Source organism: Trichosurus vulpecula, chromosome 3 (genome assembly GCF_011100635.1).
Source record: "Trichosurus vulpecula isolate mTriVul1 chromosome 3, mTriVul1.pri, whole genome shotgun sequence".
NCBI lineage: Eukaryota > Metazoa > Chordata > Mammalia > Diprotodontia > Phalangeridae > Trichosurus > Trichosurus vulpecula.
This window is the reverse complement of record NC_050575.1, coordinates 91,382,122-91,406,934: the sequence shown is the minus strand read 5'-3', so window position 1 is coordinate 91,406,934 and position 24,813 is coordinate 91,382,122. Positions and strand designations below refer to the sequence as shown.

Here is a 24,813-nt window from a genome sequence, read left to right as displayed (position 1 = left end):
GCTCTCAATCCACTTTGGAGGCTGCTTAAGGTCCTGAGGTCCTGGGATTTAGCACTGTGAGGGGAATTTGGGGATCATTTAGTCCTACTGTACTGTTTTACAAAGGGAGAAACAGGGGTGCAGAGAGGGGGAGGCATTTGTCCAAGATAAAATAGTGGAGAGGGCACTGTGGCTCTGGAATCAAAGAAACCAGGGCCAAATGATGGCAGTGTAACTGAAAAAGTGGCTTCACCACTCTTTGCTCACCCATAAAATGAGAACTTTGGATTTAATGACTTTCAAGGCCCTTTCTACTGATCCCAGGCTCTGTGTGTGTATGTGTGTGTGTACACCTGCATGCACACACACACTGACAGAGGTAATAAGTACAAGAGCACCTAGGATCATAGATTTAGATCTGGAAGGGACCATCAAGGTCATCTACAGTAGTCTAATCCTCTCATTCTACCCCTGAGAAAACTGAGAACCAGAGTGGTTACACTGTTCTCCCAAGTTCATATGTGACCCATTAGTAGCAAATCCAGGATATGGACCTGGGTCATCTGACCACCATGCCAATGTCCTTTCCACTGTTCTGTGCCACCCTCTGGGAGGGAGGAGGGAGAGGGACACATGTTTTAGAGAAAACTAGGGGATCTTACTTTGCCAACAGTCAATTTGGTCACCAAAGATCACTGTGTTCAGAGCTTTATAGCTGAGGCCCGGGATCAATGAGATTTTAGACTGAGAAGATGCCACAGAGATCATCTTAACCCCATTTTATCATGGAGGAAAGTGAGGCCTAGATAAGTTAAACGACAAGGTCACAAAGGTAGTAAGTGGAAAAACTGGGATTCAAACCCAAGTTTCCTATGTCCAAATCCAAAATGCCTCTCATAAGTCAAACAATTGATTTATAAAGTACTTCCTATGTGCCTGGAATAATGCTGAGTGCCAGGCATACAAAGATAAAAGCAAATAGTCCCTACCCTTAAGGATCCTATGTTCTAATGATGAGCCAACATATACATCCACAGGTACACACCAGACATGTACCACCATATCATTCTAGAGGGGAAGGCGTAGACCTTGGAGCGATCAGGAAACACACCTTGTGCAGAAGGTGGTGCTTCAGCTGAGTTTTGAAGAAAACCAGAGATTGTAGAACAGGGACGTGGGTGGGAAAGCATTCATAGGATCATAGCTCTGGAGGTGGAAGGATCTTGAGGCCATCTCATTCAACCCTCTCATTTTAAAGAGGGGGAGACTAACCCCCAGGGAGGCTAATCTAGGCATGCGGGACAACTATTGCAAAAATAGAAGACATAGCCTCTGTCCCCAGAGGATTTACAAGATACAATTCAGTGCAACAGACATTAAATGCTTTCTTCATATTGGCTGTTATGTTTGGCCATGGGGAAGGTACAGATCATCACAGGACCAGAGGTTTGAGGACCTCTGAGATCATCTAGTCCAGCTCCCTAAGTCAAGAAACTGAGACCCTGAGGGAATCTGTGAATTGGCCAAGGTTACACAGATTCTCAGTAGCAGAGTTAAGATTTGAACCTAGGCACTCTTGAATTCAAATTTAGGGCTTGTCTATGCCTTATTAACTTATAGTCTATTAGGGGAGATGTTCCATAACAATAGACAAGATAAAGGAATGTATGTAGAGTATTAGAGGAAGTTCTTCTGGATCCAAGTCACTTGCTATCTATGTAAACTTGGGCAGGTTCCCCTTCTAAATCCTTTGTACCTGCAAACTCAATGTATTTATCCCGAAGAAAGGCCTTTTAAAGTTTGATTTGGAGGAGTGGCCCTAGGAGGACTGAATGCTTTTGAGCCCCTTTGTAAGAAGACCTGGCTTTACTTAGTCTTCCTTAAACTCTCAGATCAGTATCTTTAATCAATTCACCTTCTCTTCCCTCACAGGAGAAATGATTATTAAATAACAAATTGTTAGTATGGGAGAGACAGAGACAGAATTTACCCCCTTCTGAAACCTTATTAGTCCATGCCAACATCTGAAGGACATTGCTCCTCAGTCTTGTTCAGACCCCACCCAGGTATTCTACTCAGGTTTGGGTGGGAATAAATTCTTTGATTAGATTGCATAAGGGTGGGGGTGGTTTGGAAGTAAATGACCTGACCTAAGCTAAGTACCCCAGACCCTCATTTGCATAGGTCCACCTTTCAATGTGATATTCATTCTCAATAACTTTTAACCAATCAGAGTTGATTTCCACCATTCAGCACACCCACTCTTCCAAGGGTATATAAGCATTGATTGGGTTCCATGAGGGGTCTTTGGTTTAAGAGAGATAGCCAAATGACCACCACCCTTTTATTAATATGCTAGCATTATTAATAAAATGATTAATTACCCAGAATTTATGTCTCTCAAACTTTTCATATGTCACACTCAACCTTGAGCAGCTGAAAGAAGGGGTTGTTGACCAGCAGTTGTCACCTTGTTCTAGGGTCTAATTGGACCCTAAGGGTCCATATCCCATGGGATCATAGATCCTGAGCTGGCCTTTGAGAGAACCATCTTAGATTGTCAAAGGATCAGCAATTTAAAGCTAGAAGAGACCTCAGAGGTCAATAAGCGATCCTCTCATTTTACAGAGGAAGAAACTGGGACCCAGAAATGTAGTAAGCATTACAGCTTGAATTTGAATTTGTGTGTGTGTGTGTGTGTGTGCATACATATTTGTATGCATGCCTGTGTCTGGACATGGGTACATGCATGTCTTTGTATATTTACTATAGTTCTACATGTCTGCGTGTATGTGCGTATAAGTCCCAACTTCCCCACTTCCTCATGGAATCATTTCCTTTGTGAGCTCAAAGGGGAAGAATCTCGAAGACAAAGGAACAATTCTGGGAGAGCTCAGTCCCTCAGCCTTGAGCAGCTTCCACCAAAGCCAGCTGCCCATCCCTGCAGCTAAGAGAGAACTACAGCCTGGAAAACAGCTTGAGAGGGAGGAAACTGATAAGTTTCCTGGTGATGAAACTGGAACCAGGAAAACTATACTAAAATAGGGCAGTGGAAAGAGCCTCTGGATAGTGATTGGGGAGACCTGGGCTTGGGTCCAGGTTCTGCCACTAGCTATGAGACCTAGGGAACGACACTCATCTCTCCCTGCAAAATAAGGAATTGGAATAGATTGTTTCCCAGTGTCTCCAGCTGTGTCTTCTGATGCTCAGTGAATTTTTCTAATTGAAGAATGTGTACTCTAAGGCTTGGTCCTAATCTGCCCTCTCCCTGCGACTCCTTTCACTTTCAGGAGTGGGAGATGCTGAGTAGTAGACTGAGTTGCCTGCCAAATAAAGTTTAGGTTCTTCCTGGCATCCAAGACCCTCCACAGCCTGATTCCTACCTATCTTTTTGGGATTATCTGTCACGCACTTAATGCCTAAGAGTGTCCTATGTAGTAGCCAAACTAGACACCTCACCTGCCATTCCCTAAAATGTTTTGTGACTTGACTCTCACCATTCTGTCTACCTGGAATGCTCTGGTTTCCAGTGCCGCCTATCCAGAGCCTACCTAGCCCCAAGGTCCTGTGCCCTGCTCCAGGGTCACTTCTTCTATAAAGCTTTCCCTGATCCCTTCCAACTGGCAAGGATCTCTTCATCCTCTAGCCCTCCCCCCAAGCTTTTTTTGGTGACATTCTTACTGCAGATAATATGATATTCTGCCTTTTGTTGTAGCAGTTGGTATACTTATCTGATATCCTAAATGAGGCTCTATGTCTAACTTCAGGGCAAAGGCTATGTTTTAGGCATCTTGATACTCTCCATAGAACCTAGCACAGGTCCTGAGTAGGTACTCAATCAATGTTATGTTGTTGTTCAGTCATTTCAGTCATGTTTGACTCTTTGTGACCCTATTTGAGGTTTTCTTAGCAGAGATACTGGAGTGATTTGTCATTTCCTTCTCCCCTGCTCATTTTTACAGATGAGGAAACTGAGGCAAATAGGGTTAAGTGACTCGCCCAAGGTCACGAAGCTAGTGTGTATGAGGTGGGATTTGAATTCAGATCTTCCAGACTCTAGAGCAGTTCTCTATCCACTACCCCACCTCGCTGCCAGAACAAATAACAATAAATGCTGGTTGACTAATTGAGTGACTTGGTTTCGCTGGGTCTTTGTGGGACTAAGTGACCTCAAGATCCTTTCCAGTTTTGACAATATGATTTACTTATATCATAAAGTTTTCTTCATGTGCCCCTCTAAGGAGACTGTCACTTCTAGGTTTCTCCAGGTCTTAAGACAGTGCCTGGCACATAGTAGGCACTTGCTAAATGTCACTTTGACTCTGGGCTTCTCCACATGCTTCTTTCATGTCATCAATGGAATAATCAACTGCCCTAGTTCATTTTTCTGTTTTCCTGTTTATAGATTTTTTGGAGGGTGGGGGGAGGCATACTTCTTGCACATACAAAAATGGTTGTTTCATTTAACAAACATTAATTGAACACATACTGTGTTTGTGGCACTGTGCTTGGCACTGTGGAAGATAAGAGTTTAAATGAGACATTGTGCCTACTCTTATGGAGCTTACAGCCTAATATGGAGAAAAGAGACATAAACAACTGTAATACACAGTATTATGTGTCTTATTTGTATAGTCTTTGTCTACAAAATCCCAAGCTTTTGAACTTCAGAAGCTGTGGTCACTTCAATTTCATTGCTTCAGAGTATCTGCAATTCTGTTAGTGTGACTACTGTCCAGGTCTCCACCCATATACTTCACAAACTCTCTGACGCCATAAAATTTTTTAAAGTTGCTGTAGCTTAAAAAAAATACAGATAAATTCATCCCTAGTTGGCCAACCTGAGAGCGATCAACTTCTCTGCATTTGGCTGGGCTGGTCCTCAGGTGTCCCAGGGCCCACATTCAAAGCCTTCCAATTTGGTAGGATGTGCAAGAGCTTGTGACCCATTGACAGAACAGACTAGAACCTGGGGTTACCTGCACACTATTGTGAAACATAAGAGAAAACTTTTATAGTAGGTGGCTAGAACTTATATAAGTTACACCTTTCCTAGGATGCCCCTTAATGCGAGGACTTTTCCTGGGGTTTGCTTGTTCTTGAGTCTGGGAGGAAGCCGACTGCTTGGAAACAGCTGCATTTGCTTGTGAGATTCTGTGTGTGAAATCCACAGTCCTCATTCATTCCATAATTATTCAATAACAAGTCCCCTTGTTAATTATCTCTAGTTTGTCCTACATACAGCTTGCCATTGTTGTTTGCATATAAGCACCGTAAGATCAAGAACCGTCTTTGCCTTTCTTTGTATCCTCAGTGCTTAGCACAGTGCCTGGCACACAGTAGGTGCTTAATAAACAAATGTTTGGAAAGGACTTCCAAAGCCTTCTAGTTCAACCCTCTCATTTTATAGATGAAGAAACTGAGAGGTGAAGAGTCTTACTTAAGGTCACATTGGTAATAACAGATAACGATATGATTTGAACCCTAGACAACCCTCTCACTCTGAGCCAGTATTCTTCCTTGCAGAAGTAGGGTGAGCTATGAAGAGATAAGGATGGTGGTTTACTGCTGTATTTGGTTTTTGTTTGTTTTGTTTTTGCTTGTGTGTTTGTGTTTTTTTTTAACAGTCTATTCCACTTGTTTCAGGCTGCAGTCTTTCTTATAGCTTTGTAAGGTCAGGAAGTGTTTGTTTGAATGATAAACAATGCTGATCCAGCTGGCTGCTGTGGCCCCTGCTTCCAATCTGCTGTCTGGCCTTCACCAAGGATTGGAGGGAAATGCTTGTCAATTCAAAGGAAGGAAGGGAGATGTCCTTATAGCCCCAGCTGGGTACATTTGCAGTGGTTTGGATGAGACAAGAGATCTGGCTGTGGGAAAGGGAAGAGATTCTTCCACACTTGGAGAATCAAGGGAGAGTTGTTATACTGACTCTATGATAGCTTTTGGAAGGTCCAGGTGTCTAGTAGGCAGATGATGATACTCTGAACAGAACATAGGATGGAGAGAACATATTAGCAGGTAGAATGTAGTCCTGAGATGGAAGCCTGTTGATCTTTGTTGACCTCTATAGATACAGAAGGAATCTGGGTGAAGATACACAGCTACTCAAATGAGACAGGATGGTATCCACTGATAAGAAGTAGCCAAGTCTGACTCATGCCTGAGATTATACTTCTGAGGATCCCTTGAATCTAACAAGAGAGGACAATATTGGAAGACAGACTGGACTCTGACAGTAGGCAGAACCATCAAATATGAAACAGAAGGAAGAATTGGATACCAGTGTAGACTCTGCTAATACTACCTAGCTGTCTGCCATGCCTGGAACGCTCCTTGTCCTTCTCCTCTGCTCCAACTAATGACCTCTCTGTTTTGATTTATGTCCCAAATAAAATCCCACTTTTTGTAGGAACCTTCTCCAACACCCCTTAAATCTAGTGCCTTCTCTTTGTTAATTATTTCCTATTTACTTTGTATATAGCTTGCTTTGTATATATTTGTTTGCATGTTGTCTCCCCCATTAGATTGTTAGCTTCTTGAGTGCAGGAACTGTCTTTTACCTCTTTTTGTATCCAAAGTGCTTAGCACAGTGCCTAGCACATAATAGGTGCTTAATAAATGTTGACTGATTGTCAGAGATACGGTCAAAGAACACAGCATTCTGAGACCAGAGAAAAGAAATTGAGTAGCAGCGTGGTGAGAAACCCATTAATTCACAGTATGGTCATCTACCATGTTTAGGTTTATAGAATTTTAGAACTGGAATGAGTATTAGAAATTGCCTAGTCTAGTCCTTCTATTTTGTGGATGAGAGAGCTGAGGTTGAAAGAAGTGAAATGACCTGCTCAAAGTCACAGAGGTCATAAGGGACAAAGTCAAGTCTTCTGAGACTAGGTCCATTTTTTTCCATAAGTGTTCTCTGCACATGTGCCTCCTCACCCTGCTATTTTATATGAGTACGATTGGTTATTGCTTTTAAACCTAAGGCTACTGAGGCCTTAATGGTAGATGCATTTAAGGCTGTGTCTCTTAAATGTTAGGCCTATTTTCTAGGCTAAAGGAATTTTCAAGAGTTACCATGGGGGTATCTAGGGAAGTGCTTTGGAAGATGTGGAATAGATGTGGATCATCTATTTAGATTTGGAAGGGACCTTAGATGGAGTTGTGCAACTTGATGGATGCTGTGCTTTGGGGGGCAGCTAGGTGTGTGTGGGCAGCTAGGTAGTGAAGTAGACAGAGCACCGGGCTTGGAATTGGAAAGACTCATCTTCCTGAGTTCAAATCCAACCTCAGACATTTACTAGCTGTGTGACCCTGGGCAAGTTGTGTAACCCTGTTTGTCTTAGTTTCCTCATCTGTAAAATGAGCTGGAAAAGGAAATGGCAAATCACCCCAGTGTCTTTACCAAGAAGACTCCAAAATGGCATCACAGAGAGCTGGACATGACTGAAAAGACTGAAGGATAAGCTTTGTCAAAGGTGTTGAATATAGGAGGGAAAAACAACTTCCTATTGCCCAACGAGGTTGGTCTTCCTTGTTAGGTAGTGAGTTTCCTCTCAAGAGACTGGATGACCACTTGTTAGGTGTGTTGTAGAGATTTCTCCTCAGGTACTGGTTGGACTCAGATTCTTTTTTTAGCTCTGAGAATCTGATCTGAAGTGGAGGATGTGAGTTCAACCCACACAGCCCCCACCTCTGAAGATTACTACCTCTGTGGCCTTATGCAAGTAATTTAATGTAATTGGACTAGAAATTCAGGGCCTCTTAAACTTTTTCCACTCCTGACCCCTTCAGCAGTTGCAACCCACAATTTAAAAAGTACTGGACTAGATAGCCTCTCAGGTTTCTAACAGCTTTAGATATTGCATCCTACGAAGCTTAAATAGGCCATATACCACCATAACAAAGTACTCTATTTCTCTTGGACAGAGTGGGAGAAGGGGAACAAGAACAGAAAAGGGGGTATATAGCCTTTGAGCATGTTGAGGGGTATATAGCCTTTGAGGGGAGCAGGGGGGTATTGTGGAAAGAACACTGACAGAATGTGCATTTGAATCCTGGCTCAGACTTTTACCAACTGTGTCTTTGAGCAAATTACTTAATATTTTTGAACTTTGTATTTCCCATCTCTACAATGGGAGGAATACTCGCTGACCTATGTATCTCACTAGGTCATTTTGAGGAAAATGTTTTATAAACTGGGCATGCCTTTTGGTATGAGCTAATTATTGTTTATTATTTAATTATCGATTATTATCATTGTTATGAGAATGGTGTTGAATATTTGGCCATGAGTGGTAGAGGCCCCTAAATACCAAACAATGAGACAGAAGCCCTGTGAGTACTATTAGTACTATTAGTGAGCTCTATTAGTTCTAGAGGTCAGGGGAAGAATAAATTCTCCTGCTTCCCAGTTTTCTGTCTTGAGCTAGGTCTACTGAGAATAGTGCTCTGAACTAAGTCTCTGCCTGGTCATAGTTTTCAGGATGGCCCTGAGGAACTGCCCCTGTGTTCCCTGGGGTTTCCTTGTTCTTGAGCCAGGGAGGAAACTGACTGCTTGGAAACAGCTGCATTTCCTTGTGAGATTGTATGTGTGAAATCCACAGTCTTCATTCAATCATTCAATAGGCATGTACTAAGAATGTGCTACACATCAAAGGTGAACTTTGACACGTAATGGCTGTGTGACCTTGGTCAAGTCACTTCCCTCCCTGTCTCTGTAAACAGGAATTAGAATTGGATTTGTGATTTCATTGATATAAAGAGTTGCCAAGTGAGGAAACTTTATTACCAGAGTCACTTACAATTTTAGAGAATTGCCCTGGGGCACTGGAAGTGGGCAAGTAAGTGGTGTCAGAGGGCCTAGGTTCAAATGCAGGCTAATTATTATTTGTGTGACCTAGGCCAAATAATTACCCATCTCTCGACCTCTTCTGTAAAATGGAAGGTGTTAGAGTAGATGGCATGAAATATTCCTTTCATCTTTAAATCTTATAGGATCCTATAAAGATCCTATCTCTGGGCCTATTTCATGCTCTGTAAAATGGGGAGGATTTAAACTAGGAAATCTCTCTCACTTTAGCTTTAAGGGACTGTAGGAATCATTTAGGCCAACCATTTGAATTTGAAGATATTGCAGCTGCAGGCCAAAGACAGGGAGGTGACTTAATAAAGACCACACAGTTCACTAGTTCCTAAGTGAGGATTCAAACCAAAGCCTCCTGACATGGGGTCAATGGTATTTCTGCTACTTTCTACAGTAAGCTCTCTCCAGTCCCTGCATAATGCTAGTTCTTTCCCTCTGAGATCACCCCTAATTTATCCTGTATATATCTTGTTTATACATAGTTATTTGCATGCTATCTCCCCTATTCGATTGTGAGCTTCGTGAGGGCGGGGATTATTTTTGTCTCTCCCCCTGATTTTTAATCTGCGGTATTTAGCACAGTACCTGGCACATAGTAGGCGTGTAACTGCTCCTTGGTTTAACTTGACTACTTTGCAGTAGAAAGTTGTGAGTTTACTGAAGAGGGAGTTTTGCATTAAGGCAAACTGGAGCTTGAATCATCATCCAAACCAAGGAAATGTGGTAGGGACATCATGTCTACTTAGGATGACTTCATAGGATTTGCAGCTGGAAGGAGCCTAACAATCATGCGGTCCAACCATGTCATTTTACAGATGAAAAAATAGTTTCACTGAATTGTCCAAGGTCACACAAGGAGTAAGGTCACACAAGGAGTAAATAACAGAGTCAGAATTTGGAACCCTCAGCTCCCAAATCTAGCGCTTATTCCAGTATTCCATGCTAACTTCCCATTCTCTAAAAGGTGCTATCCCTAATGGAGGTAAGGCAATTAGTGAAACAGGTTCTTTTTACTTGAATTGGAAAGGGTTAATATTTAATTTGGCTCTGGCCAAGAAGGGGGAAACAGAAGTTTCAAGAGATTGAAGAATATGAATCGATAGAGCAGGAAGAGCTACTTCCTGCAGACATCCTGGACCCAGAGCAGGGCTGGCCTTAAAGGCCTGCTTGGGATAAGGAAAATGCTTGGCCTCCATGGTTTTTTGTTTTTGTTTTTTTTTGTTTTTTGAGCAGAGCTGTGCTTCCATTGAGTATAGGGAACTTTCTCTATCAATGCAGAACAACACCTGCTCTGCAATTTATAGCCCCAGTGAGTCTCCTGGGGGTACTGAGAGGTTAAGAAATTTGCCCAGAGTCACATAGCTACTATATATTAGAGATGAGACTTGAACCCAGGTGTCCCAGACTCTCAGGCCAGATCTCTATCCATACTTCCATGTGGTCTCATGTAGCCCACCGTATATACTATGTAGAAAAGACTGGGATGAATGGTGCCAGGGTGCAGTGTCCCTTGGCTCACGAGCCAAGATGATATAAATTCACTTGAAACCATGCCTTTCTTTTGTGTCTCCAGGCCCTGGCCTCTGATACTTTGCCTTACCTGTCAAATGAATCCATTGGATTAGATGATTTTTTCTGTCCCTTCTAGCTTTGAGCTCTTTGAATCCCATGAATATACTCAGAAATTTCAAAGATTTTGTTTCCTGAGGTCCTTCAATGTCTCTTCAAGATGTGGAAGGGGACACTGATTCTCTGAGCACTGGTTCTGAAATTGGAGGACCTGCATTCAAAGTCAATTTCTGAGGTGTGAATTTCTGTGTGACCTTGGGCAAATCACTTAACCTCTCTGGGCCTTGGTTTTCCTCCTGTATAAAATGATGGTGTTGGCCTAAAAAACATATTATTATCTAAGTTACCAGTCTAAGTAAGCATTAGTTGTAGAAAGAAAAGTAGCCATTAGATGATGAGTTTTTCTGGTCATTGCAACTCACAAAATTCTCTACTAAAGCATGGAGTGGTTACCCAGGCAGAGGGAGTACTCCAAGGATTCAAAAGATCAATAGATCATCAAGCATTGATTAATAAAGATGAAAATAAAATGACCCCTGCCATTGAAGGAATTACATTCTTTTTGACCATGTGTGTAAGTAATACCAAATAAATTCAAGATAGTTGGGAGGAAGGAAGAGTTGGAGGAATAGCTGGAAGGGGAGATGTGAAAGGGCTTCATGTAGGATACAGTGTGTGAACTGAACTTTGAAGGAAACTAAGGATTCTAGGATGCAGAAGTGAGAAAGGAGAAAATATGAAGTTCTTCCTGATGAGGAGAACTATATTGGATGTGGAGTCAGGAGACATGGGTTGAAAGACTAGCTCCAGTCTTTACTAGAAGTCTGACTCTGAGCAAGTCACTTCCAACTCTATGACCCTTGGTTTCCTTATTTGAAAATTTGTACTATCTTGTAACATTATTGCTTTTTGCTTCTCTTCTTCCAGATTGTTGTTTACTTCTGTTAATTTATGTTCCCAAGCAGTTGTTCTCTCTTATTTCTTTGTGAAGTTTGTCATCATGGATTCAAGATTTCTATTCTGCTGATTGTCCTTGCTATGTAGGCTATAAATTCTGCTTTCACAATTCTCATTTGCCTTTTAAGCCATTCAGGAACCTCCTGCTCTGGTTTTTTACTCTCTTGGGAATCCACAGGGTCCTTTGCCTCATCAGGTGTTGATTCATTTTCCTTTGTCTTGTGATATTTATTCATAGACATTTGGAATTGTTTAGCTTATCTGGAGATGATTTTTTTCTGTTATTAATATCTTCCCTGCTGGTTTATCTGCTTAGGCTCAAGTTCTTTGAGTTTTCTTCATCCTAAGAACTTTGCTAATCTAAGTCTTTTCCCTTCCTATCCCCCATCACTCACTGTCTGACCCTTTATCCTTTGATGGCAATTACCCTAAGAGCTGGACCTCAAAGCCATCTCAGACTCTTTCCACACTGAGCAAAGAGAAGTTCACATTTCACCAACTTTGGTCTCTGCTTTAAGTGACTTCTAGGGGTGGAGCCACAGCTGAATGCCACCTCCCTGTCCTAAAGGCCTTGTGGAGCACCACATACATGCTGGCACCCTGCTGCAGTTCCCCCGTTCCAAAGTTCTCTGGTTTGAACTTCATTGTTCTGTTACAGCACAGAACTCTGCCCTTCATTGCCCTCCAAGCCAGAGCAGCTTCTGCCTTTTGGTTTTATGCAGGCTACACATAGAGTCAGAGTTGAGTTCTGTTGCAACCTGAGCTCATGTAGCCCTGCTAGAGTGTGTGTACTGAGTAAGCCAGGTTAGGGATTGGGGATTAACCTTCTTATTAGGGTTGTCTTGGTTTTTTGGACAATGGATACAGCTGAAATTGCTTGATCTCTTACACGTAATTCTTATTTTGGAGAAGTTTAAGAATTCCAGAGAAAGTGCCTAGTCTATCATCTTATTGGTCACATGACCAAAGGTCCAACAATTGTACTAAGGGGATGTTGCAAGAAACGGGCTTTAGAAATCTTTAAATGTTTGTAGAGGCATGATCTATTATTATTATGCTTTTGTGAAACAATATAATTTCTCATCTTTCTTTACCAGTTTATTTATAGTCCTACTGAGAAACTGGGGTGTGAACTAAGTGCTAAACTGAAACCTATCATTGTCAAGAAACGTTCACTGAATGTCTGTCTGTACTAGGCATTGGGGATCTAGAGAGGTGTTCACTATACAGTGGTTCAAAGCCCTTAAAGATCTTACAAATCTAGCAAAGACTTCAATTTAATTCATCAAGCATCTATTAAGTGCCTACTGTATGTCAGGCACTGTGCTAGGTTCAGGGGATATAAAGACAAAAATGAAACAAAACCCTCCCCTCAAGGAGTTTACATTCTTTTCAGAGAAGCTATATGATCTTGTGTGTGTGTGTGTGTGTGTGTGTGTGTACATATATGTACACATACAAAGTAATTTCTGGATGGAGGGCACAGTTCTGATATGCAGGCTCATTTACTAACAATAAAGCAGGGGTTCCATAAGGTACAGTGGAAGGGGTGGAGTGAGCAAGATGGAAGTACCTTAGTGATGGGCCTGGATGGACATGAGGGAGTAGCAGCTTTGGCCTGCCTAGGCAATACAAACAATTCAAACCTGGCCTTCTTCCAAACTTCACTCTTTTTTTGCCAAAGGAATGACCATTCTTCCAGTGTCTCAGGTTGTTAACCTAACTTTTATCTGACACTTCACTTTTTCTCTCATATCCAATCAGTTGCCAAATCTTGTCATTTCTACCTCCATAATACCTTTTAAAACCCACCACTTCCCTCTAATCACACAGTTACCACATTAGTTCAAGCCAGTATTGCCTCTCATTTTTTGTTGTTCAATCATTTCGGTCATGTCTGACTCTTTGTGACTCCATTTGGATACTAGAATGGTTTGACATTTCCTTCTTCAGCTCATTTTACAGATAAGGAAACTGAGGCAACCAGAGTTAAGTGACTTGCCCAGGGTCACACAGCTAGTAGGTGTCTGAGGCTAGATTCGAGCTTATGAAGATGAGTCTTTCTGACTTCAAGCCATGTGCTCTATCCACTGCACCTCCTAGCTGCCCACCTTTCATTTACATTACTTCAAAAGCTCCTAACTGGTTCCCCTGCCTCAAGTATCTCCCTTCACTAGTCCATCTTCTATACTTTAGTATAGAAGTATAGTATACTTAAGTACAGATCTAACAATACAACTCCCTTACTCAGTTAACTCCAGTGGCTCCTTATTTCTAATAGGATATAGCATAAGCTCCTCTATTTAGCTTTTGAAGCCCTTTGTAGGCTGACCTCAACCTACCCTTACAATCTCATCAGACATTACTCCTCTTCTTTTTGACCCAGCCAAATCTTCCTTTTTTTTACTCCTGATAGACTCCACCTTCCCTCTCTCTGCCTTTCAACTGGTTATTCCACATACCTTGGCATCACATCTTCATTTCTACCTCATGGAATCCCTCTCTACCTAGAAGACACAACTTAAGCACCACCTTCTTCTACAGGAAGTTTTTCCTGATCCTCTCAGCTATTTGCACCTTCTCTTTCAAACTAGTTTTTATTTTCTTTATTTTTATTCTGAGTGTCCTTCTTCATCATTGATCCTCTGAAATGATAGTAGATCCTTGTGTTGATCAAAGTCCAGTGCTCTTCTCACTGAATCATGATGCTTTCCACAAAACATAGGGCTTCTTATAGCAGAGTAGATAGAATGGGAAGGGGCGTCCAAGTCAAGGGAAAAGGGTGAGAAAAGGCACTGAGCCAGGAATATTTGTGACATATAATTTAGTCTCATCAGAATGGGGTCAGAATGGGTCATGTGTACAGAGTGGTAGAAGAGGTAATAACAACTCCCATTTTGGCTCTACCTTGTAGTTCACAAAGCACTTCTTTCAAAACAATCCTATCAGCAGGTAGTTAGCTCAAGGCAGCTAGGTGATAAAGTGGATGAAACACTGGGCCTGGAGTCAAGAAGATCTGTGTTCCAATTTGGCCTCAGACACCAGCTGTGTGACCCTGGGCAAGTCACTTAACCCTCTTTGTATCAGTTTCCTTATCTGTAAAATGAGCTGGGAAAGGAAATGGTAAACTATTCCTATCTCTTTGCCAAGAAAACCCGGAATAGGGTCACCAAGAGTCAGACAACAACAACAAATCTCCTTAAGTACAGAGACAGTTTTGTTTTTCCTATGCATCCCCAGTGCCTAGCACAGGGCCAGGAACATAATAGGTGCTTATTAAGTGCTTATTGATGGATTGATTGGGTTCTTTGGTGACAATAACCAGAAGAAGATAAGAGGGAGAAGCTGAGAGGTACTAATTACTCTGACAGTTGTCTAAAGAGTTTAGAAGACTTGAAGCTCAATATAAGTTAGTCATATGACATGGTACTTAAAAAAGCTAACCTAATCTTAGGGAAAGGGACCTGAACCTGTAATTTCAGTGATATAGGAAACTCCCAAATGAGGAAACTCCCTTTACCAATGTATGTCAACAACTCCTAGTCTGACAGAGTTGTCTAGAACACTTGCCCTGGGTCATACCGCCAGTATGTGCCAGAGGCAAGACTTGATAGAGGCTGGGTCTCTCCATTATGCCATGATATCCCTTACTGGTATCTTACAGTACATTAATATTGGCTTAGTATCCAAAACAAGCAAGGCCCTCATCTCTGCCCTCTTCCCACCCGTTATTCTCATTTCTAGAAGTCACATTTTAGCAAGGGTGTTGCTAGGGAGGTGGCCCAGTGAATAGAACATTGGGCCTGGAATCATGAAGACCTGAGTTCAAGTGTGAGGTCAGATGCTTATTAGCTGTGTGACCCTGGGCAAGTCACTTAGCCTCTCCTTCTCTTAGTCCACTGGATAAGGAAATGGCAAAACCCTCCAGTATCTTTGCCAAAAAAGGTGAGGGGGTTGGGGTGGAGGTGGGATACCTGGTATATAGTAAGCACTTAATAAGCGTTTGCTGATTTACTGACTGACTGGTAATCAAGACGTATAGGAAATTAACAAAACAACTCCCCGATACATAAGACCTCAAAGGAGCACATTATACTCAAAATAACAGTTATAAACTATTACTAGCCATATGAAATATTGTTCCACATTTCTACCAATAAGAGATACAAAGTAAGACAAGTGAGGTTTCACCTCATATCCAGCAAATTGGCAAAGATAACAAAAGATTGAAATAGTCACTGTTGGAGGTACCTTGTGAAAAGAGATACATTAAAACACTCTTGGTGAAACTGAATTGGGCCAACTTTTTTGTGAATAAAGCTAAAAGGGGGGATGTAGGGGAACTAAAATGTGCAATGTCGCCTTTGATCTAGAGACCCTATTTATAGGCATACAGCCCATTGAGGTGAAACATAGAGAAAAAAAAGTTCCGTATATACAAAATATTTAAAGCAGAACTTTTCGTAGTAGCAAAGAATTGGAGACAAAGTAAGTCACAACTTGAGAACTTCCACACAAATTGTGGTATATAAATATGCAGTAATAGAATATTATGTCCTAAGAAAAGATGACTATGAAGAACCTCTAGAGGTTTCTGGGTGGAGCCTGAATGATTACTTAGCAAGAATAGCAAGAATGTGGTAGGTGAGATTCCTGCTGTGACATTTTTCAATCCTAAGATTCCACAATTCTGCTTTTGCTGCCTCCACAGCTGAGGGCATCAAGCCTCCCTCCTGAGCAGCATGTTCCCAGCCTCTCCAGCCCAGCCCTGTGCTTATGGAGCTATTACTGATTCCTGGCTCCTTCACTGTCCACATCCTGTGTCAGGGGCACCTTCTCTGGATGGAAGAGGGGGAATCCCATGGAAGAAACAGAAATCCTGGTCCCCTTGGCCTCTTCCTTGTCACTTGCCCAGGGCTTTGCCATCAGGAACCATCACCATCAACTTGTATCTTCTGCCTTTTCTTTTTAAGTGCTGGAGCAGCTCCTTCCTGAGCTTACAGGACTGCTCAGTCTTCTGGACCATGAGCCCCTGAGTGACGCTGCCTTGGAGAAGAAAGTGTCTGTCTCAGCCATTCTGAAGAACCTACAGCCTCTTTCAGGTCGGTCCCTCCCTTTCTCTGCCTGTGAAAGCTCCTCATGCAAACATCTCCTACCTCCTCATAATTAGTGCTGTCCCATTAATTAATGTGCTGACTCAGCAAATAGTCACTGGACATCTTCAAGAGCCCAATGGGATAAGGAAAATCATTGTGGAGATGGGCTTCAAGTTGGCCTTTAAAAGATGAGTAAATGAAAAGGGGGGAAGGTCCAGCTTCTGGTTATAGAGATTAAAAGGAACCAGAAGCCAGGAGAGTATAGAAGTATTTAGAGAATAGTCCAGTCCTCCTATGTCGGGGCATAGAATGAATGGAGGAGAGTAAGAGCTAGAAAACCCGCAGAAATTTGAACCGTACTTGATAAGTAGTAGGGAGTCATTGAAGATTTTTGAGCATAGCATTAATGTCATCAGATCTATGATCATGAAAAAGTATTATTCTGACTGGTTTGTGAAGGATAGATTTTAACAAAAAAGAGTAGGGATGGGAAGACCCATTAGGAAGCTATTGCAATAATCCAGGTGGGCAATAGTAAGGATGTAACTACTAGGATGGTACTGATGAAAAAAAGCAGAAGAAATGGATGGCAGAATCTAGTATCATTTAGTAACTGATGAGGTTCGGATGATGAGTAAGAGTTAACATCCAGTTGCCAATGTGGAAATAGGGATTGGGAGAATGATGGTGACATGCACATGATTCTCTAGGCCTCAGAGCTACTCAAAGGTATGTGCTGCATGGCCTGGCCTGAGAAAGGCCTTACTCTTCTTATGTCTTCTCTTGTTTTTATATCCCCTGCTACAGATTATCCAGCTTCTACTCTCCAGAGTAGAGTAGTTTCCCTCTTCTCCTCCCAGAGCAGTAAACTAAAAATAGGTCATGAAAGATCTCATCATTTTACCTTTTGTGGGTGTTCTTTAATTTCAGGAGGTCTCTTGAGATATGCTGGTCTGCTTCATTCATGGGCTCAGCCTGTCTGGGTCCAAATGATGGATTCTAGTTGTGAAGGCCCTTCCCCTTTCTGGGCCTTAGTTTCTCTTCTAAAAAGTGAAGAGTTTGGCTTCAATGGTGTCTGAGATCCCTTCCATCTCTAAACTCTGTTACTTCTAGTAAACCCAGTGAAAATGAGATCCATACTATTCTTTGTCTTACTGAGTAATGGCTTTCCTCTTTCAACCAAGGGAATACTTTAGAAGACCAGCTAATCCAGTTTCTCCATCACCTCAAAATACAGTATTACAAGAATTGACCAAGACATGCCCATTCTTCAGTCCCTGCTCTAATATAGGATAAAGGGAAGTAAGACTGTGATATATCAAATAATAAAAGCTTCCATTTATTCAGCACTTTACAGTTGACAGGGAAATTTCCTCAGTTTCCCAATAGGATAGTATTATTATTCCTATTTTTCACATGGGTAAATTGAGGCCCAGAGGCAGAAAAAAATGGTCACTGTCCTATGAGGTTCAGTTGATGAAGCTGGGCTTATTTAGCCGAGAGAAGAAAAGACTAAAGGGAGACATAACTGTCTTCATGTATTTGACTATTATGTGGAACAGGGATTAGATTGACTCTGTTTGGCCCCCAGAGCAGAGATGGCATCAGAGAGTAGAAGCTGATGAAATATGATGGATCACAGTCACTAGCTGTGTGAGCCTGAGTGAGGCACTTTGAGCCTCAGTTTTCTCACCTGTGAAATAGGGTTAGTAATAGCACCCATCTTACAGAGTCTTGGTGTTTATCAAATAAGATAATGTAGAATAGAGTGCTTTCAATGTGAGCAATTGTTATGACTCTTGGCTCTCTGAAGGGGTAAACATGCTATTAGAGCTGTCCAAAAGTGAAATGATGCTGCCTTCAGCAGTAATAAATTCTCCATCTCTGAAGACAAGGTCTTCAAGTGGAGTCTGGATGACTATTGTGGAGGAAGAAAATTCCTGCTCAGGTTTGGGTCTGGGCTTAATGACCCTTGAGGCCCCTTCTCAATCCCAGATCCTCCCAGCTCTTGGCAAACTGAGGCAAGACTTGAGCCCCAGGTATCCTGACTCAAAGCCTGCCATCTTTTCTAGGATACCAAGTCAGGCCACCTCTGGTTAAAGGGATGTATGTGTACTCAGGTCTGGCCTGATGTAACAAACTAAAATCATAGACACCTAGAATGTTAGTGTTGAAATGGGCCTTAGAGAACATCTCAGCCAGCCATCTCATTATACATAGGGGAAACTGAGGCCTAGAAAGGAAAAGTCACTTGCACAAAATCAAAAGGTGAATTACTGGCAGTCAGGACTGGAACCTAGTTCTTCAGTGTGCTTTCCACTGCCCTAGGCTATCTCCATCTGCCTGAGTCCCCTGTGTTCTATTTCTGCTTGATCCCTGGTGGATATAGAGGGAGGGTTTCCTAATCTTACACAGAGAGTGGGGTTGGGGGGAGGGGGAGCCTCTAACTCTTGTTAGCCTAAGGCAGTAGTGAGAGGAATTCTTTCCTCCTTTTTGGCTATTTATCTTTCTTTGCAGGAAAGGAGATATCTTACATGTATATGAATACAGCAGATTTGCACTCTGGACCTAGCTTTGTGGAGTCGCTTTTTGAAGAATTTGGTATGTATCTCATACACACAACTCTTGTACTCCTCTGTGGTTCCCTGAAATGCCTGGGTGGCCCCTGCCTTATCCTCAGTCTGAGAGTATCTCATAGACAAGTCAGAGCTGAGACAGACCTTAGAGATAAGTAATTCAAACCTTTTCATTTAACGGAGAAAGAAACTGAGGCCAAGAAGTCCAAGTGACTTGACCAGAGTCACATAGCAAGTCAACAACAGAGCCTTAGAAGCCCAATCTTCTGGCCCCAAGTTCAATGTTATCTCTATATTACACAGCGCTCCTTGTGATTAACATTGAACCATTTTGAAGAGCAAGGATGAATTCAGGCTTTTTAGACATATTTATTAGTACCCAAGGAAACTTAGTTTTGAGTTTGAAAAAAGGGAAGTATGTGTTTGATTCACCTCAGGGTAAACTAAGGGACAAATATTGGAGTAGCTCAAAGAACCCTGAACTAATGAGTCAGGAAATGTCTTTGAAGTCAGAGGACCTGAGTTCATACCCTACCTCTGACCCTACCTTCATGACCTTGTGCCAGTCACTCATGCCAACCATTCCCTGGACTTCACTTCTAGTTCTGGAGCTATGAGACTATGATCTTCTGAGATCTGCAGCTCTATGTGACCTCGGATAAACCCCTTCCCCTCTTTGGGCCTCAGCTTCCTAATCTATAAAATGAAGGGAATTAGAAAAAATGATTTAAAGAGGTTCCTCTTATTTCTAATTTTCACCTCAAAGCAACCAGTGTTTGTCATGTTCCTGTTATATATAACAATACAACATTGATTTAAAAAATAATAACATTTTCATAGTGTTAAGGCTTATAAAGAACTTTCTGAAAAATTCTATGGGGTAGCTATGATATAGACCCTGCTTTCAAGGCACTAGTAAGAGAGTGGGGGTTTACATTCAATTCCTAGTGGAACAGAAAGGGACTGTTTTTTTTTTCTTTTATCTGTGCATGCCATAGCCCTATAAGTCTGGCACATGGTAGGCAATTCATAAATGCTAAGTTTACTATCAATTGATTTATTTGGACGTATGCAAAAATCACTATAATACAATGGAAAGTGATTTAAGAGAAAAGGAAAATGCTCTAGGCAAAGTGTTGGGAAAACCCAACAGCAGGAAAGATCATTTTACTGGTAGTGGTGGAGGGGCAGGGTGGAGAATCAGGGAAGGCTATTTAGAAAAGGTAGCATTTGAGTTGGACCTTGAAGAAGGGGAAAGACTTCAATAGACAGAGATGGGTAGTTGGGGAATCCATTTCTAGTCTTTGGTGGGGGCAGTGTGATCAGACAGCAGAGATAGCAGAGAATGGGATGGAGAGTAGACCATTTGGCTGTAATACAGAATATATTAAGGGGAGACATAGCTATGGTGAAATATAAATTCTTTCATTAGTTGATTTAACAAAGTTTTAACAAACTTTTTTTTTTTGCAGAGTGATGCTAGAAGAAATAAAAATTTAGATAAGGCATAGTCCTTATGATGCTTACAGTTTGGTGGGAGGATAATATGTAAAGATATAACCCTAACTATATAATAATAACTATCATAACATAGTTATTATATTATAATGTAATTGAATAATAACTATATATAATTATAATTCACAGGATTACATGTTACATATTTCAGTGAGGCATGCTGATCATCTCCTGATAGAGGAGCTGATTGACTAAGGGTGCAGAATGAGTCATATTTTTTGGGAATGGCCAGGGTTGGAATTTGTTTTGCTTGCCTATGCATATTTGTTACAAGAGTTTTATTTTTCCTTTTTTTTAATTGAGGGAAGTTGGAGAAAGAAAAAATAAATTTGTTAATTGATGAAAAAATAAAATTAGCAAGGTACAAAACAAATATGTAAGATCAGAGATGGAAAGTCTTTATAAATCAGGGTGGTCAGGGAAGCCTTCATGAAAGATGTGGCATTTTAAGTGAGATTTAAAAGATTGGAATTCATGCCAGACTCAATCTCTTTTTAATGGTCTGAATCTTCCCTAGACTGTGCCCTGAGCGACCTTCAGAACATGCATGAGGATGATGACAGAGACAGCCTGGAGCCAGCAAGGAGCCAGCTCCCGAGAAAAGTGAGTTAGGGACTAGAGTGTTTTTGATGCTGATCTCTCCCCTTGACAGTAAGGATGGGCCCTTGTTCTTTCATTAGAGGTAGTGCTAAATGTGTCAAGCCTGAACTCATAGCATCTCAGAGCTAGAAGTGCTACCAAAGGGCACCTAATCCAACCCATGCCCCCCTGAGTGAGAGTCCCCTTTCTAATGTCCCTGACAGGGGATCGATCATCTTGAAGATTTCCAGGGATGGGGAGCTCACTATCTCCTAAAGTAGCCCATCCCACTTTGGGACAGCTCTATCAGGAAGTTACTTTTTACACTAAGCTGAAACCTCTTTCTTTGCAGTTTCCAGCCATTGTTCCTACTTCTTCCCTATGGGACCAAGCAGAATGAGTGTAATCCTTTTTTTTAGTTGAAAGCCCTATAAACACTTTAATGCAATTATCATCTTTCCTTCCACTCCCTCTCATTTTTTCCAGGCTAAATGTTCTCAGCTCCTCTCAACAGACTCTCACATGGCATAGCCTCCAGTCCCCTCACCATCCTGGTCATCCTCTAGGATATGTGCTAGTTTGTCAACTTCCTTTCTAAGCAAAGCAATGGTACTTGAAATGGAATACAATACTCTATACGGGGTCTGACTAGGGCAGAGGACTATAGAATTTAGTAAGTTAATTTAGTAATTTAATCTTTGATTCTATGTGGCACAGTGGATAAGAGTGCCAGGCCAGAAAAGTCAGGAATACTCATCTTACTGAGTTCAAATATGGCCTCAGAGTCTTATTAGCTGTGTGACTCTGGGCAAGTCACTTAACCCTGTTTGCCTCAGTTTTCTCATCTGTAAAATGAGCTGGAGAAGGAAATGGCAAATCACTCCAGTATCCATGATGAGTTGGATACTACTCAGATGACTCAACAAAAGATTCTGAGCACAGTACTTATGTTAATGTAGCCTAAATTCAGCATAGCTTTTAGCTATCATGTTATACTGCTGGCTTTTGCTGAGCTTGCAGCCCTTCAAGACCCTCAGAATTTCTTCACAAGAACTATTGTCTCACCAGGCCTTCCTTGTCCCATTCTTACACTCTCTGCAAAGGGCAGCTCTGGAATCCTCCCATGGAGATGCTGTGAGTCCATGACCTGAGCTCTCCTCCCATTTCATAGAATTCAGTCTTTAGGTTGAAGAGTTATAGTTATCGTCTACCGACTTTGGCCCTGTGACCTTGGACAAATCATTTCCCCCTTTCTTGACCTTTTGTTTCCTCATTAGTTAGATAAAGATATTAATCCTTGCTCTGCCTTCCTCACAGTGTAATTGTGAAGACTCACAGGATCTATGGCAAGGACTTTTGTAACTAAATATGAAGGACTCTAGAAATAGCAACTGTTTTTTTATCATTATTCATGAATTTACCTGGGGATGGATGTGTTGTGATAATAGGGGCTCCCTGGAGATGGAAGGCCATCATTAAAATGAAAAGCAGTATCAGAGCAGTAGGAAGCTTCCTGCAAGGGGAGCTGGAAGATTGGGGTTTGAGTCTAGTCTTTGGTGCAATTACACTGTGTGACAGTGAGTGAATCACTTCCTCTCCCCAGGCCTTGGATTTCTATTCCATAAAATAGATGTTGTGATCTCTAAATTCCTTTCTGTCCAGTGCCTTTCCTCTTTTAATTGTTTCCTGTTTATCCTGTATGTAGCTTGTTTTATATATATATACATATATATATATATATATATATATATATGTATATATATATATATATTTGTTTTCACATTTCATTTGTCTCTCCCACTAGATTGTAAGCCCCTTAGGGGCAGGGACTTTTTCTTCTTTTTGTATCCCTAGTGTTTAGAACAGTGTGGGTGCTTAATACATGTTTATTGTTCAATTGATTGATTGATCCCTAATGTGCCAAGGTACTGTCATTCCTGACACCATGTTCTAGATTTGCATTGGGACTGGCATTCCTACCACCTGTGATCTCTCCCTCCCTGTCATGCCAGTCTCCTTTTCTTTGCTTACATTATCTTAGTCTTTATTTTTTCCTTTTAGTCATCAGATCCTCCTCCACCACTTCCCACTAATCCTCCTCCAGAAGATGCATATGAAGAAGCCCTTCCCCTGAGTCCAGGCAAGACACCTGAGTACATCAGCTCTCACAGTGAGTGCACTAGGTGGTGAGGGGGGTCAGACAGAGAGATGGAGAGGTGGAATAATGGGTAGTGATATTAATATGATGGTGGAGACTGGACCTATGATTTCAAGGGAGACACTATATGAGGGAACTCCATCTACTAATGCAGGTCAGCACCTTCTCTGAAACTTAAAATCTTAAGAGAGTTGTTCAAATCACTGAGAAGTTGAATGGCTTTGTAAAGAGGTCAGTCACATGGCCAGTATGTTTTTTCATTCACTTATTCACTCCTTCATTTACTCATTCATTTCTATCATAAGAGGTTAATGCCCAAATAGTAGATACGTGTCATTTTTAGAAGTGGTTTTCTCTATCAATTTCTCTTGATTTTATTGGTGTATAGAAATGTTGAAGGGGAGGAACAAGATAATTCCAGAGCAAATCCCCCAATTTTTTTTAGTTTTTGTTTTCATTTTTTTAAATCTTATTTAATATTTTATTCCCAATTACATGTGAAAACAATTTCAGCATTATTTTTTTCAAATTTTGAGTTCCAAATTCTCTCACTCTTCCCACTGAGAAGGCAATTTGACATAGGTTATACATGTATAGTCATGCAAAACACATTTCCATGTAAGTCATTCTATGAAAGAAAACACAAACAAAAAAACCCAAGAAAAATAAAGCAAAGAAAAAGTATTTTTGATCTTCATTCAGACTCTACCAATTCTGTCTCTGGAGATGGACAACACTTTTCATCATAAGTCCTACAAAATTGTCTTGGATCATTGCATTGGTGAGAATAGCTAAGTTATTCATAGTTGATCATCATACAATATTGCTCTTACTGTGTACAATATTCTCCTGGTTCTGCTCATTTCAATTTGTATCAGTTCATGCAAGTCTTTCCATGTTTTTTTCTGAGAACATCCTGCTCATCATTTCTTAAAGCACAATAGTATTCCATTACAATCATATACAACAACTTCTTCAGCCTCCCCAATTGATGGACATCCCTTCAATTTCCAATTCTTTGCCACAACTAAAAGAGCTTCTGTAAATAAATATTTTTGAACACGTAGGTCCTTTTCCTTTTTGTTTTTTTAATCTCTTTAGGATACAGACCTAGTAGTGGTGTTGTTCGGTCAAAGAGTATGCATGGTTTTATAGCCCTTTGGGTATAGATCCAAATTGCTCTCCAGAGTGGTTGAATCAGTATACAACTCTACCAATAGTACATTATTGTTTTAATTTTCCCACATCCCTTCCAACACGTGTCATTTTCTGCCATATTAGGTAATCTGACATGTGTGGGGTAGCAGCTCAGAGTTGTTTTAATTTGCCTTTCTCTCATCAATAGTGATTTAGAACATTTTTTTCAGATGACTATAGATAGTTTTGATTACTTCGAAAACTGCCTTTGATCCTTTGATCATTTATCATTTGAGGAATGGCTCTTATTTCTATAAATTTGTTTTCTATGTTTGAGAAATTGTTTTAACAGAAATTTTATCAGAGAAACTCACTATA

At 41.1% G+C, this 24,813-nt stretch overlaps 1 protein-coding gene across 1 annotated transcript in view; it reads left to right on the top strand.

The window, feature by feature from the left end:
- The window catches only part of AFAP1L1 (actin filament associated protein 1 like 1), an 83,520-nt gene that overhangs the window by 17,430 nt on the left and 41,277 nt on the right, over positions 1–24,813 (top strand). Inside the window, exons 4-7 of the mRNA XM_036749758.1 lie at positions 16,345–16,473; positions 18,985–19,068; positions 21,079–21,164; positions 23,202–23,310. Coding sequence (XP_036605653.1) covers positions 16,345–16,473; positions 18,985–19,068; positions 21,079–21,164; positions 23,202–23,310 — 408 coding nt within the window. The remainder of the gene's footprint in view (positions 1–16,344; positions 16,474–18,984; positions 19,069–21,078; positions 21,165–23,201; positions 23,311–24,813) is intronic.